This window comes from Salvelinus namaycush, unplaced genomic scaffold (genome assembly GCF_016432855.1).
Source record: "Salvelinus namaycush isolate Seneca unplaced genomic scaffold, SaNama_1.0 Scaffold94, whole genome shotgun sequence".
Classification (NCBI taxonomy): domain Eukaryota; kingdom Metazoa; phylum Chordata; class Actinopteri; order Salmoniformes; family Salmonidae; genus Salvelinus; species Salvelinus namaycush.
Window position 1 is genome coordinate 360,070 of NW_024061686.1, and position 14,444 is coordinate 374,513.

General features: G+C 42.9%; 1 protein-coding gene across 4 annotated transcripts; it reads left to right on the top strand.

Annotated features, from left to right (window-relative positions):
• The first annotated feature begins 1,968 nt into the window (after positions 1 to 1,968).
• Positions 1,969 to 13,697, top strand: LOC120043487. Of its 4 annotated transcripts, none has more exons than XM_038988080.1 (6): positions 1,969 to 2,134; positions 4,268 to 4,319; positions 4,570 to 4,622; positions 12,142 to 12,542; positions 12,781 to 12,909; positions 13,146 to 13,697. In XM_038988080.1, coding segments are annotated over exons 2-6 (720 nt in total). In that variant the 5' UTR covers positions 1,969 to 2,134; positions 4,268 to 4,317; the 3' UTR covers positions 13,281 to 13,697. The 4 variants fall into 4 exon arrangements, with proteins under 4 accessions (XP_038844008.1, XP_038844007.1, XP_038844005.1 ...); XM_038988079.1 differs by having other exon boundaries at positions 2,043 to 2,134; positions 12,154 to 12,542; XM_038988077.1 differs by having other exon boundaries at positions 2,044 to 2,134; positions 4,268 to 4,294.
• Positions 13,698 to 14,444: the final 747 nt, after the last annotated feature.

A 14,444-nucleotide genomic window follows, 5' to 3' on the forward strand; every position in this document is an offset into this window, starting at 1 on the left:
GAGTGCCAGGTTGACGCAAAAACAATCTGTATCTCCGATGCGCTGTGTCTGCGCAATGGACAAGGAGCCCCACGGTGATGTCTAAAATTGAATAAATTATTACTATTTCCTCATCAATCTACACACTATGACAAAGCGAAAACAGGGTTTTAGAATGCTTGCAAATGTATTAAAAACCTGAGCAATCGGGGGAGAAGGGCCTTGGTCAGGGAGGTGACCAAGAACCCAATGGTCACTCTGACAGAGGACAAATGTTTGTAAAACCTGTTTTTACTTTGTCATTGTGGGGTATTGTGTTTAGATTGATGAGGGAAAAAAACAAATTAATACATTTTAGAATAAGGCTGTAATGTAACAAAATGTGGAAAAGGTCAAGGGGTCTGAATACTTTCCGAATGCACTGTCTATTGCCAAAAATAATGGTTACATGTAAAAAAATATATATATAACATGTTTCCTGATTTTTCTTATATATCTCAGATATAGGACAAACACTTCAGAACAAACTTCCTGTAGATTTCTTGGGAGGGACTGTTCTTTCATGTAGTGACTCTGTTATTCAATGCATTTGTATGGGCTATTAGCAGTAAGGCCAAATAAAATGTTCACCAAATAATTTTATATATATTCTTTTATACTTCATGGTCTTAAGGATCCGCCCCCTTTTAATTTTTTTTCCGCCTGAAATGACCCAAATCTAACTGCCTGTAGCTCAGGCCCTGAAGCAAGGATATGCATATTCTTGATATCATTTGAAAGGAAACACTTTGAAGTTTGTGGAAATGTGAAAGGGGTGTATGAGAATATAACACAATAGATCTAGTAAAAGATAATACAAAGAAAAAAAAAAAACGTTCTTATGTATTTTTTTTTTGTACCATCACCTTCGAAATGCAAGAGAAAGGCCATAATGTATTATTCCAGCCCAGGTGCAATTTAGATTTTGGCCACTAGATGACAGCAGTATATGTGCAAAGTTTTAGACTGATCCAATGAACCATTATATTTATGTTCAAAATGTTGTATCAAGACTACCCAAATGTGCCTAATTTGTTTATTAATAACTTTTCATGTTCAAAACTGTGCACTCTCCTCAAACAATAGCATGGTATTCTTTCACTTTAGTAGCTACTGTAAATTGGACAGTTCAGTTAGATTAACAAGAATTTAACCTTTCTGCCAATATCAGATATGTCTATGTCCTGGGAAATATTCTTGTTACTTACAACCTCATGCTAATCGCACTAGCCTACGTTAGCTCAACCGTCCTGTGGAAGGGACACCTGATCCCGAAGAAGCTTTTAAATTCCAAACCTAATAGCAACATTTTCTTTGGTATGACCTTCCTAAAATAATTCCACATAGCTTAATCGAACCCTGTTCTGAGCCGATTTCGCCATCCACTCAAAAGGGGCATTTGGTTCACACCCGGGGAAGCAGCCCAATTACAAAACGAAGGCAATAATTTTCAAATTTTTCAGAGAAACAACATGTCAGCAACCTGTGAGCGGGCAAAGAGCTGCATTTCCAGGCTCGCCCAGGGTGTCAAAATCGCATTAACCGTTCTGGCAAGCTATACCAGTTGCACTTAAAAAGTCTCTAACTTAGGTCGAGCGTATTAACACAGATAGCACAACATATCTATGCGTATCATGGTATCCAATTAATTTGTTATACTGGCATAAGTGGTATAAGAATAGTCTAACCAACATTTCTGTCAAATTAAATCAAACCAATATATTGTTGTACACAATAGATGGTTCAAAGGAGAAGCGATCCCTCAAAAGTGTTGTTTTATTGACAACTTAAAAAGTGCCTTTGCCTCCACGTCTTTTACTAAAGTGAAAGTTGGTTATAACTAGTATAACTAGCTACTAGTCTAAAGCCCATGCCTCAGTTTATTTTTTAGTCATGAGCCTTTAATGAAATATGACGCACACAGCACATTGCCTACAGTAATTTTCCACTGAATTGTACTGTCGTCTCAAGCTCTTCCGTGTTCAGTCAAGAAGAAGAGAACAAATACTTGTCAAGCCACTTCTTACGCAACAGCCCAAAAGAAGCAATTCAAACGTTGTTTTTTGTTTTGTTGGTAAATTGCCTTTACATTTCTTACAGACTACATTTGAATCTGGTAAGCTATGTTACGATAGACTTGTTTGTAATATAAGCGTTTCATTGAAGGGGTGATAGCCTTCCGGAAATGTATGATGTTTATTTTGTTCTAATTACTATTACCAGAAATATTGGTCCTATGGTATCGGTTCCTCAGTAGGCTAATAAAAATAAAAATATGTCTGCTGAAGAAACGTGTCTTTGGTGAGAAGAAAGTGTTTTATAGTTTGGCTCGAGAAATCCATTAGATACATTAGAGAAGTAGCATATGCTGCGTTCTCGTGCTATCGGAGTTATCAAAAGTTCTGACTGGGAAGTTTCACTTGAATGACCCTTCACATCAGAATTACAATTCGGGAAACTGTGTGAGCTACCCAATTGTGACAACTGACCTTTTACATTTTGAACAAAAGACGATAACAATCCGTTTTTGACAAGCACAAGATAGGTACGGCATAAGGTAGCTAGTTTAATCATATTGATCATATTATCAGTGTTAATCAAGCTAGCTAACTTAATTATAAGCAACGTTAGTTAGCTTATCAAGGTAGTTCAAATATTTTTGGTTGAAGAATTGTTCCAACCAAAATGCATATGAATGAAAAAAAGTCAAATTTCCAACATCGCATTTAGGAAATAGAACGCTCCGACGACTACATTAACGCAGCATTAACCTACGTGGAATTACGATCGCTCCCTCTACTCAAGCATGTGGAATGCGCTTATAGAAATAAATTACTATAAAAACGTGTCAAACTGTTGGGATGCAGAAACTACAATCCTTGCCAAATTAGGAGAGTTTTATCACGACTTCAAAATGGACTGGTTGACTGAAGTAGGGAAATATGTATTCCAGCAATGAGCTGCAGTTTTGGAAGAACTGCGTCATTTTCAGTTTAGGTGACTTTGCGGGGGAACCTAGTTATCACAGTCACAAAGTCAGCATTGTCTATATCGTAAATATTCATATAAAAAAGCTTAAGGTCAGGTTTAGGCACAAGGTTAACAGTGTGATTAAGGTTAGGGTTAAGGGTTAGGTTTAAAATCTGATTTTAAGAAGCGAAGTGTAGAAACAAGCAGGGTTTCGGACTTTGTGGCTGTGGGAACTATTGTCGACCCTACATTGCGAACCGCTAGTGGCATTTAGAATTGGTTAGCCTTGGCTATCACCACCCTGCATATAGACAGCATCCACACTGGAAATATGCAAAAACATTAGTTTGATAAAGACAAAGAGCGTATTTTCATCAGAACCGTTAAGCCTACTCACCAGACAGACGGCCTACTCCCCAAACATATGTCGTGACCCTAATTCATCCCAATGCAGTGTTCAATGAAAATGTGTTAATACGTTTAGATCATTCCAAGGAGCCGCATAATGAACTAAATTGAACGTCTGTATATCGATAAGAAGACAGATTTAGGTTTGTAACCCTGAAAAATATGTCTTTCAACTTGCCAAATTGAGATCCGTTTCAAATGACCATTCGTTGTGAATAACTGTTCAGACGCGAGATGCGAATCATTTCGCACTATTCTGTTCTATTTTAATCTCTTATATTACATCATGCTTTTACTATAAAATAAGTGTATTGACTGTGATAAGTGCTCGGGAAATAAGAGCGTCTATATTAGCAAAACAAGGCTGTCATTGCACAGCTATAGGCTTCTATAAGCAAGCTCCACTCTTCTGAGGTTACTACCTTATTGAAGATGTGTTCCAGGATACACTATAACTAGTTGATATTACAGTTTCAATAAATTAATCTTAAATGTGTTTTTTTATATGACTGAATTGACCTACATGAAACTATTTAGCTATTAGGATTCCTAACCTGTAATTGTTATGATAAATTGTACATTTGTACAAATGCCCATCCCTAGGTTTATACGGAATGTTTAGGTGTATGCAACTATTTAATGTAAGCCTATTTCAACTTTATTAGGTGTGTTTCACTCAAATAAACTATTTATTGGAATGACATTTAAAATTATAATTGTCATGTTGATTTGATGGGATGGTAGACCCCATAAATTGTTTTGATCTATATTATTCATGAGTAGTGTTTATTCATTTTGGTGTGGATTCTTCAAGTTGAAGTGCTTTTTTTGCCCTACTTGTTCACCAGCATTTGTATTGTTTTCCCAACAGTCATCGGGGAATCATCATATCAATGGGGTAAAGATATTTCAATTATAAAAATGTAAGAGATAATATATATATATATTCTATATATATATGAGGCTCCAGGTTATTTAAATGACGTTGGCCCACACTTTGTTTATTACATTTATTGACTTGCTGAATTTAATTTGTTTAAGAATTTACTCAGGGCATGTCTGGGTTCCTTACCTAGTTTGCAAATGTGTAGTTCTTGTTGTTTTAGTTCAATTAATAAATAATTGTACAGTTTAATAAAACAATACTTATATTGTTTTTATCATTTTATACAGGTTGTTAAAGAAGATAAAGACTGAGTTTCTTCTCTGTGAGAGGGGAAAAGAAGGTACCAGCCGACTTTCTTTATGTAGTGTATTGTCATCCAATGGCCTTTGTATTCAGACACTTTAAAAGGAAATGTCTGATTCAGCTGACATATGCAGCATTTACTGTGAATGCGATCTCCGTGAACTCGGGAACATTGCCTTTAAAAGCCGCATTGCCTATTACCCGCAATCGGATTGAATCCCGGGTTTAGACAACACTATACCTCATATTTTACACGTTTAATGTTTTCAATAAACAATTTTCATAAACATTCACATTTCATGATAGAGAAATTGTCAGGTTCCTGACCTTATTTGCCTTTGTTTTACTTTGTTTAGTTGGTCAGGACAAGAGCTGGGTGGGTAGTCTATGTTATGTGTTTCTATTTTGGGTTAAATGTGTTGCCTGTTATGGTTCTCAATTAGAGGCAGGTGTTTGACGTTTCCTCTGATTGAGAACCATATTAAGGTAGGCTGTTCTCACTGTTTGTTTGTGGGTGATTGTTTCCTGTCTCTGTGTTTGTGTTCTGCACCAGATAGGACTGTCTCGGTTTTCACGTTTGTTATTTTGTAGTTGGTATAGTGTTCACGTTATTGTCTTTCTTTATTAAACATGTTGAACACTAACTGCGCTGAATTTTGGTCCGACCCTTACTCCTCCTCCTCATCCGAGGAGGAGGCATTAGACAGCCACTACAGAACCACCCACCTAACCCGGACCAAGCAGCAGCAGCAGCAGCAGGAGAGGCTGCCGCAGCAGCAGCAGCAGCAGGAGAGGCTGCACTATTTGGAGAAATGGACATGGGAGGACGACCTAGACGGCAAAGGACCCTGGGCAGAGCCAGGGGAATATCGCCGCCCCAAAGAAGAGCTGGAGGCAGCGAAGGCGGAGAGGCGCTATTATGAGGCGCTAGCACGGCAGAGCGGCTGGAGGCCTGAGAGGCAGCCCCAAAAATTTCTTGGGGGGGAGGGACACGGGGAGTGTGGCAGAGTCAGGAGTCAGACCTGAGCCAACTCCCCCTGCTTATCGTAAGGAGCCGGTCAGGGCGGAATTGGAGGTGAGGGACGCAGAGACAGTGAAGGAGTTAATGGGGAAATTGGAGGAGAGAGTTATGAGGGAGGTGCTGGTTTGGTGCATAAGGCACGACATCCGCCTGACTGAACGTGTCGGGGAGTTGATGTCACCGGGAACAGCTCTCCATACTCGTCCTGAGGTGCGTGCTAGCCGTCTGGTTAAGACTGTGCCAGCCTCACGCACCAGGCCTCCTGTGCGCCTTCCTAGCCCTGCACGTCCTCTGCCAGCTCGCCGCTACAGCTCTCCCAGCCGTGCTTCCAGTGGAGAGAGAGGGCGTCGTCCCGGGCAGGCACCGTGTTATGCGGTGGAGCGCACGGTGTCCCCGGTGCGTGTGCTTAGCCCGGTGCGCAACATCTCAGCTCTCCACATCTGCCGGGCTAGGGTGAAGATCCAGCCAGGGCGGATGGTGCCAGCCCTGCTCTCAAGACCTCCAGTGCGTCTTCACGGTCCGGTCTGTCCAGTACCACCAGTGCCTACACCACGCACCATGTTTCCAGTGCGTCTCCAGAGCCCAGTTCCTCCTCCACACACTCTCCCTACGGTGCGTGTCTCCAGCCCAGTGCCTCCAGTTCCGGCACCACGCACCAAGCCTCCTGTGCGTCTCCAGAGCCCTGTACGCACTGTTCCTTCTCTCCGCACTCGCCCTGAGGTGCGTGCCCTCAGTCCGGTACCACCAGTTCCGGCACCACGCACCAGGCCTATAGTGCGCTTTGAGAAACCAGTGTGCCCTGTTCCTGCTCCCCGCACTAGCCTTGAGGTGCGTGTCTCCAGTCCGGTACCACCAGTTCCGGCACCACGCACCAGGCCTACTGTGCGCCTCAGCAGGTCAGAGTCGGCCGTCTGCCCAACGCCGCCTGCACTGCTTGTCTGCCCAGCACCGTCTGTACTGCCTGCCTGCCCAGCACCATCTGAGCCATCCGTCTGCCCAGCGCCATCTGAGCCATCCGTCTGCCCAACGGCGCCTGAACTGCCCGTCTGCCCAACGGCGCCTGAACTGCCCGTCTGCCCAACGCCGTCTGAGCTGTCCGTCTGCCAAGCGCCGCATGAACTGCCCGTCTGTACTGAGCCTGCAAAGCCACCCGTCTGTACTGAGCCTTCAAAGCCGCCCGTCTGTCATGAGCCTTCAGAGCCATCTGCCAGACAGGAGCCGCTAGAGCCTTCCGCCAGACAGGAGCAGCCAGAGCCTTCCGACAGACAGGAGCAGCCAGAGCCTTCCGCCAGACAGGAGCAGCCAGAGCCTTCCGCCAGCCATGAGCAGCCAGAGCCTTCCGCCAGCCAGCCATGAGCAGCCAGAGCCGCCAGCCAGCCATGAGCAGCCAGAGCCGCCAGCCAGCCATGAGCAGCCAGAGCCGCCAGCCAGCCATGAGCAGCCAGAGCAAGCCAGCCAGGATCCGCCAGAGCCAGCCAGCCAGGATCCGCCAGAGCCAGCCAGCCAGGATCCGCCAGAGCCCTCCAGTCATGAGCTGCCCTCCAGTCATGAGCTGCCCTCCAGTCATGGGTTTCCCCTCAGCCCGGAGCTGCCCCTCAGCCCGGAGCTGCCAGTAGTCCAGAGTTGCCCCTCTGTCCTAAGCTACCTCTCTGTCCTGAGCTACCTCTCTGTCCTGAGCTACCTCTCTGTCATGAGCTACCTCTCTGTCCTGAGCTACCTCTCTGTCCTGAGTTATTTAGGGGGGACCTGTGTTAAGGTTCCTAGACCAGGGTCGGGGGCGAGGATTGCCACTCAAAGGACGCTAAGGAGGGGGACAAAGACAATGGTGGAGTGGTATCCTCGTCCTGCGCCGGAGCCGCCACCGTGGACAGATGCCCACCCAGACCCTCCCCTTGAGGTTTAGTTTTGCGGCCGGAGTCCGCATCTTGGGGGGGGGGGGGGGGGGGTACTGTCACGTTCCTGACCTTATTTGCCTTTGTTTTACTTTGTTTAGTTGGTCAGGACGTGAGCTGGGTGGGTAGTCTATGTTATGTGTTTCTATGTTGGGTTAAATGTGTTGCCTGATATGGTTCTCAATTAGAGGCAGGTGTTTGACGTTTCCTCTGATTGAGAACCATATTAAGGTAGGCTGTTCTCACTGTTTGTTTGTGGGTGATTGTTTCCTGTCTCTGTGTTTGTGTTCTGCACCAGATAGGACCGTCTCGGTTTTCACGTTTGTTATTTTGTAGTTTGTATAGTGTTCACGTTATTGTCTTTCTTTATTAAACATGTTGAACACTAACTGCGCTGAATTTTGGTCCTCTCCTTCATCCCAGGAAGAAAGCCATTACAGAAATTGAATGTCATAAGAAGATAAAGTTGCTTGTTTACTGGTGACTTGTGGCCACTAGGGCCCCTCCTTCACTATATGAAAACAGTGTCTTCATGTTTTATGATTGGTTGTCATTCTATACTATATAAGGCCTAAGGCCGATTCTTTAAAAATCCACAAGGAAATCAAAAAGCTAGCTGATCCCATAGATTTCCATTCGTTGCGCTGATTCTATTTAGCATTCCCTCCAGAAACAACCTTCAACTTCCTTCAAACTGCATGTAGAGACATAAAAATGGTATCCATGAGTTCATATGACTCTGGGTAAGTAGAACAATTGCCAAAATCTCAAACTATTCCTTTAAGTGGATTTCAAAGTTATGGGCCTTTCAGAATTCAGTGTTCCAAACAACCTCCATTTGTAATGTGTTCGTATCTCAGATGTCCTACTGTACATTTGGGACCCATTAAAACAAGCACTACTAACTAGTCACGGTTCTAAATGGGAACACATCAAGTCTATGAAGTTTGTCTGATTTATGCCACAACATATTGACAATTGTTTATAACACATCTTTGCTGCTATCTTTTCATAGTTTTCATCAGAGATTTTTCATCCTCTGTCGTATTAATGCATAGTGGTTGATTTCCTATGTTGAGATATACTTGTGACTCAAACATGTCCATTAAATCACCACATGTGCCTGTGTGAGACTTGTACGAGGTTTGAGAACTAGTACATTTTTCAAACTAGGATTTAGGCCGTGATGCAAGACGAATCTCTCTGAAAGTCGGTGGGACCTGGACATCAGAGAAGACAGATAGCTATGGACACCAGATTCATCAGTGTCAAAGAAGAAATGTTGGATGAAGATATTTCATTATATAGGTAGGCTATCAAGTGTTCGATTGGTGTGACAGAAGAAACATTCAATCAATGTGTTTGTGGATCTGCAGGTGAATGCATGTGAACAGTGTGACAGAAGAAAACATGGATGAAGGTGATGGGTGATGATATTTGGACTGATGTCTCCGCTGTGAGGAGGTTGTTTGGCTGTTGGTCAATGAGTGTCTGTGATACCCGGTTCCCTTTTCACCACCTCCATTGAAGAATCATTCCGGACTTGGATTTTACATTTCCAAAATGAAGTTTAATTAAGAATTGACTGTAATTACCTGCCCTATTGGACGTTAAAACAATACAGTTGCTGTACGTTTTATGCTGCCAAACAAAGCTATATTTTCCCTATGCTAACCAACGTAGGCCTTCAGTATGTATTACGCACCTCCAAAACATGTCACAACTCGGACCCACTATCACCGACCCCATTGCTGAAACCCTCATTCACGCCTGGACTATTGCAACACCATTCTCTACAGACTCCCTGACAAAACACTGGACCTACTTCCATCCATTCAAACTCAGCTGTCAGAGTCCTCACACACACCAGACCTTGGGACATCACAACCTTCATCAAACTTCACTGGCTCCCAGTTCAATCCAGCATCATCTTCAGACTACTCCTGCTCACCTTCAAATAGACTGGCCCTCACACACCTCTCTAACCTCCTACACTCCCACCCATTTACTGCGCTCCTCTGACACTGGCCTACTCACCATCCCTCGCAACAGGCTCCGCTCCATGTGAGAACGTCCTTTTAGCAGTGCAGGCCCCCAGCTCTGGAACTCCCTCTCCATGTCAGAACCTCACAATCCATACACATATTCTAGTCCACACTAAGACTCCTCTTCACACAGGCCTACCCAAAATGGCTGTTGTCTAAGCTTTTATCTCTTGTTGTTTACTCCCCTGGTTAGTCTGTCATCGTGTTTAGTGTTCTGCCTGGTTAGTCTGTCATCGTGTTTAGTTCTCTCCCTGGTTAGTCTGTCATCATGTTTAGTGTTCTGCCTGGTTAGTCTGTCATCATGTTTAATGTTCTGCCTGGTTAGTCTGTCATCATGTTTAGTGTTCTGCCTGGTTAGTCTGTCATCGTGTTTAGTTCTCTCCCTGGTTAGTCTGTCATCATGTTTAGTGTTCTGCCTGGTTAGTCTGTCATCATGTTTAGTGTTCTCCCTGGTTAGTCTGTCATCATGTTTAGTGTTCTGCCTGGTTAGTCTGTCATCATGTTTAGTGTTCTGCCTGGTTAGTCTCTCATCATGTTTAGTGTTCTCCCTGGTTAGTCTGTCATCATGTTTAGTGTTCTGCCTGGTTAGTCTGTCATCATGTTTAGTGTTCTGCCTGGTTAGTCTGTCATCATGTTTAGTGTTCTGCCTGGTTAGTCTGTCATCATGTTTAGTGTTCTCCCTGGTTAGTCTGTCATCATGTTTAGTGTTCTGCCTGGTTAGTCTGTCATCATGTTTAGTGTTCTCCCTGGTTAGTCTGTCATCATGTTTAGTGTTCTGCCTGGTTAGTCTGTCATCATGTTTAGTGTTCTGCCTGGTTAGTCTGTCATCATGTTTAATGTTCTGCCTGGTTAGTCTGTCATTATGTTTAGTGTTCTGCCTGGTTAGTCTGTCATCATGTTTAGTGTTCTGCCTGGTTAGTCTGTCATCATGTTTAGTGTGCTGCCTGGTTAGTCTGTCATCATGTTTAGTGTTCTCCCTGGTTAGTCTGTCATCATGTTTAGTGTTCTCCCTGGTTAGTCTGTCATCATGTTTAGTGTTCTCCCTGGTTAGTCTGTCATCATGTTTAGTGTTCTCCCTGGTTAGTCTGTCAACATGTTTAGTGTTCTCCCTGGTTAGTCTGTCATCATGTTTAGTGCTCTCCCTGGTTAGTCTGTCATCATGTTTAGTGCTCTCCCTGGTTAGTCTGTCATCATGTTTAGTGTTCTCCCTGGTTAGTCTGTCATCATGTTTAGTGTTCTCCCTGGTTAGTCTGTCATCATGTTTAGTGTTCTCCCTGGTTAGTCTGTCAACATGTTTAGTGTTCTCCCTGGTTAGTCTGTCATCATGTTTAGTGCTCTCCCTGGTTAGTCTGTCAACATGTTTAGTGTTCTCCCTGGTTAGTCTGTCATCATGTTTAGTGCTCTCCCTGGTTAGTCTGTCATCATGTTTAGTGCTCTCCCTGGTTAGTCTGTCATCATGTTTAGTGCTCTCCCTGGTTAGTCTGTCATCATGTTTGAAAAGCACTTAAAATAAAATGTATTATTATTAATATTAATTCAACCTCGGTTAGGGCTGGCAGTCAAATAAGAAATAATAATAATAAACTATGCACTCAGAATTTCAATAAATTCCTTAGTTATCTGATTAGATCACTTTTATCCATAGACTTGATGAAGCACTTCAGCTTCCTACCCCGCTAACCTGGATTTCTAACAATCATGGACGTGGTGAGAAACAGGTCTATTGACCTTAGTGAAACCCTTGCTGCATCACAGCGTACCACTGCTGTCAGGTCGAGAGTACGATTTCAGGGGGATATTTGGAAGATTAACATTTTAAGACTGTAGCACCGACCTACACAATGCGACCTACAAAAGCACTTGAAGCCAATTTCACAACCTTCGGGAGCAAGAAGCTTACCACTTACCACTTACCACCAGTTGACTTGGATCACAGGAAGATGTCATCACAGCTGGAAACATGTACTGTGACAGCATCAAGATGACCTCCTCTTCATCCACATTTGACCTCAGCCAGTCCGCAGCAACCTTGGCAGCTGATGGGATTTAGCTGCGTGATTTGAGTTACAGCACCAACATTGAATACTGTACTGCCACAGTGTAAGACAACTTGCTGAGACTATACCCACAGCTATACCTTCAGAGATATAAAATGTGACAGCTCAAGCCAAAAGCACAACATGAAAGATTCCAGGAACAATGGTTGAACATCTGATATGTGATATGTGAGAACCACCAATCATTGTATGCTTAAAGGGATGCTCCGGAACTTTTGTATAATTTCAACCAGTAGTTTTGAACGTGGTGCACACGAGCCAAAACGGGCCCCCTGTACTACATCATCATATGATATGTTACGTCCTGCAAATCCTTATTATTATATATATTTTTCTGTGTGCAATTCAGGTGATATGTTACAAATCCAATTTATAAAATATGTGATGAATTTGTTGTGCTTAAGATCCAGGACTTCATCTTTAAATGAGATGGCTAATAATACATTAAGATTCAAAATGTCTATATTTGCTTTGGTTGTAAGTAGGATGTTCTGCACTCTTGACATTTACAATGTTAAATATATTTTCTAATTATTGTCAGTTGTTGCCACAGATGCTGTAGAATTCCTCGGCCAAATCAAAGAGATTGTGTCAAAACATCGCGACAGAAAGATTCCTCTTGCAAAGCCGAAAAGTTACGAGTTGAGAATCGGGGGTCTGGAGGACACTGTCCACGCTGGAGATGGTGAACAGTTAGAAGTTTGGAAAGACTGCTACCTTCCAGAGAGAATGGAGATGGTGGTCATTGGTGCCCTGGATGACTTCCGATGTTCGGCAGCAGGATGGCAGCTGGTTCTCCTGTTATGTGAAGATGGCAATGTCTACGCCTACGAGTTTGAAGTTCTACACCTGGTTGCCAGAAGCTTGGAGGATCTCTTTAAATCTGGAGCGGAGTTCCCAGGACTGGAGAAATTCAGATTTGGAGAATGCTTTGAGGAATTGGTAAGACCCAGCAATATTACATTAACTTAGCAAACGTATTAACTTATTTTGTGTTTAACGTTAATAAATGAGGTAATCATGTGTTGTTATTGTCAGTTACAGTAGGTCTTGCATTTATTCGTCTACATGTCATTGTTCTTGAATAATTCCAAAATGTAGACATACAGTGTAATTTGTCAATGCACTGAGTAAGTTGCTGGACTAGTCAACTAGTTATTCCACAGTTATATTTTTTCAGACTGAGGAAGAGATGGAGAAACAGATGCAATGTGATGAAATAAAGAAAATCGATGACGAGCATATTCAGTTCCGAAGAAGATTGGAGATTGAGATGCTGGAGGATCTCAAAGCAATCAAGCAATCTGAGGTAATAATTACTATTTGATTCAGACTGAGGGTATGGTACACATAGCAAAACATGACGAAAGTGTGTATATTGTATATACAAAAATCTATTATCTATGCTCGCCCCTAGGTGAACAGACCCTAATACTGTTGTTTGTTTATGTTAATGCTGTCAAAATGTCCGTAAATTATTACGGTAATATTGTGGTAAACTATTTGTGATTTTCCATAACCACTATGTTGTTGATAATGTTTCAGTCAACCTTTCAACCCAACAAAGTAATGAAGAGCCAAGTCGGACCGGATTTTCAAGGCCTTCATTGGGAGCACTGCAAACCATCAAGAAATCTCACATGTCAAATGCCATTGGTGGGCCTCGACAATGTCTTGTGATGAACACAGATCACAAACTGCACTTTTTGTTTTGCTGTTTGACTACCTGTACAGTATTATCTCTGCACAGGGACTGGTTTATGGATTTCATGGCAAAAAGAGTCTGGACTTAAGAATGAACATGTTTTATGTTTTTCTACTTTGAGTATAAGGCCCAGAAAGGGGCAAAGTTTGAGATTACTTAGTGCAATTGTGATCAATTATGATACAGATTTTTTTTTTATATACCATGCATTGGGAAAGTATTCAGACCCCTTTACTTTCTCCACAATGTGTTACGTTACAGCCTTATTCTAAAATGGATTACATTAAACATTTTCCTCATCAATCTACACACAATACCCCATAATGACAAAGTAAAAAAACAGTTTGGGAAATTTTTGCACATTTATTCAAAATAAAAAGCAGACACCTTATGTACATAAGTATTCAGACCCTTTGCTATGAGACACAAAATTGAGCTCATGTGCATCCTGTTTCCATTGATCATCCTTGAGATGTTTCTACAACTTGATTGGAGTCCACCTGTGATATTCAATTGATTTGGAGATGATTTGGAAATGCACACACCTGTCTATATAAGGTTCCACAGTTGACAGTGCATGTCAGAGTAAAAACCAAGCCATGAGGTCGAAGGAATTGTCCGCAGAGCTCTGAGACAGGATTGTGTCGAGGCAAAGATCTGGGGAAGGGTACCAAACAATTTCTTCAGCAATGATGGTCCCCAATAACCTCCATCATTCTTAAATGGAAGAAGTTGGGAACCACCAAGACTCTTCCTAGAGCTGGCTACCCGGCCAAACTGAGAAATCGGGGATAAGGGCCTTGGTCAGGGAGGTGACCAAGAACCCGATGGTCACTCTGACAGAGCTCCTCTGTGGAGATGGGAGTACCTTCCAGAAGGACAACCATCACTGCAGCACTGTACCAATCAGGCCTTTATATGGTAGAGTGGCCAGACGCAAGCCACTCCCCAGTAAACAGCACATGACAGTTCACTTGGAGTTTGCCAAAAGGCACCTAAAGGACTCTCCGACCATGAGAAACAAGATTCTCTGGTCTGATGAAACCAAGATTGGACTCTTTGGCCTGACTGCCAAGCGTCACTTCTGGAGGAAACCTGGCACCATCCCTACGGTGAAGCATGGTGGTGGTAGCATCATG

Coding starts and splice junctions, on each gene's coding strand:
- LOC120043487 (XM_038988077.1), top strand. Junction 4,623..12,141: donor CTGTGAGAGGGGAAAAGAAG/GTACCAGCCGAC, acceptor AATTATTGTCAG/TTGTTGCCACAGATGCTGTA. Junction 12,910..13,145: donor AAGCAATCAAGCAATCTGAG/GTAATAATTACT, acceptor ATAATGTTTCAG/TCAACCTTTCAACCCAACAA.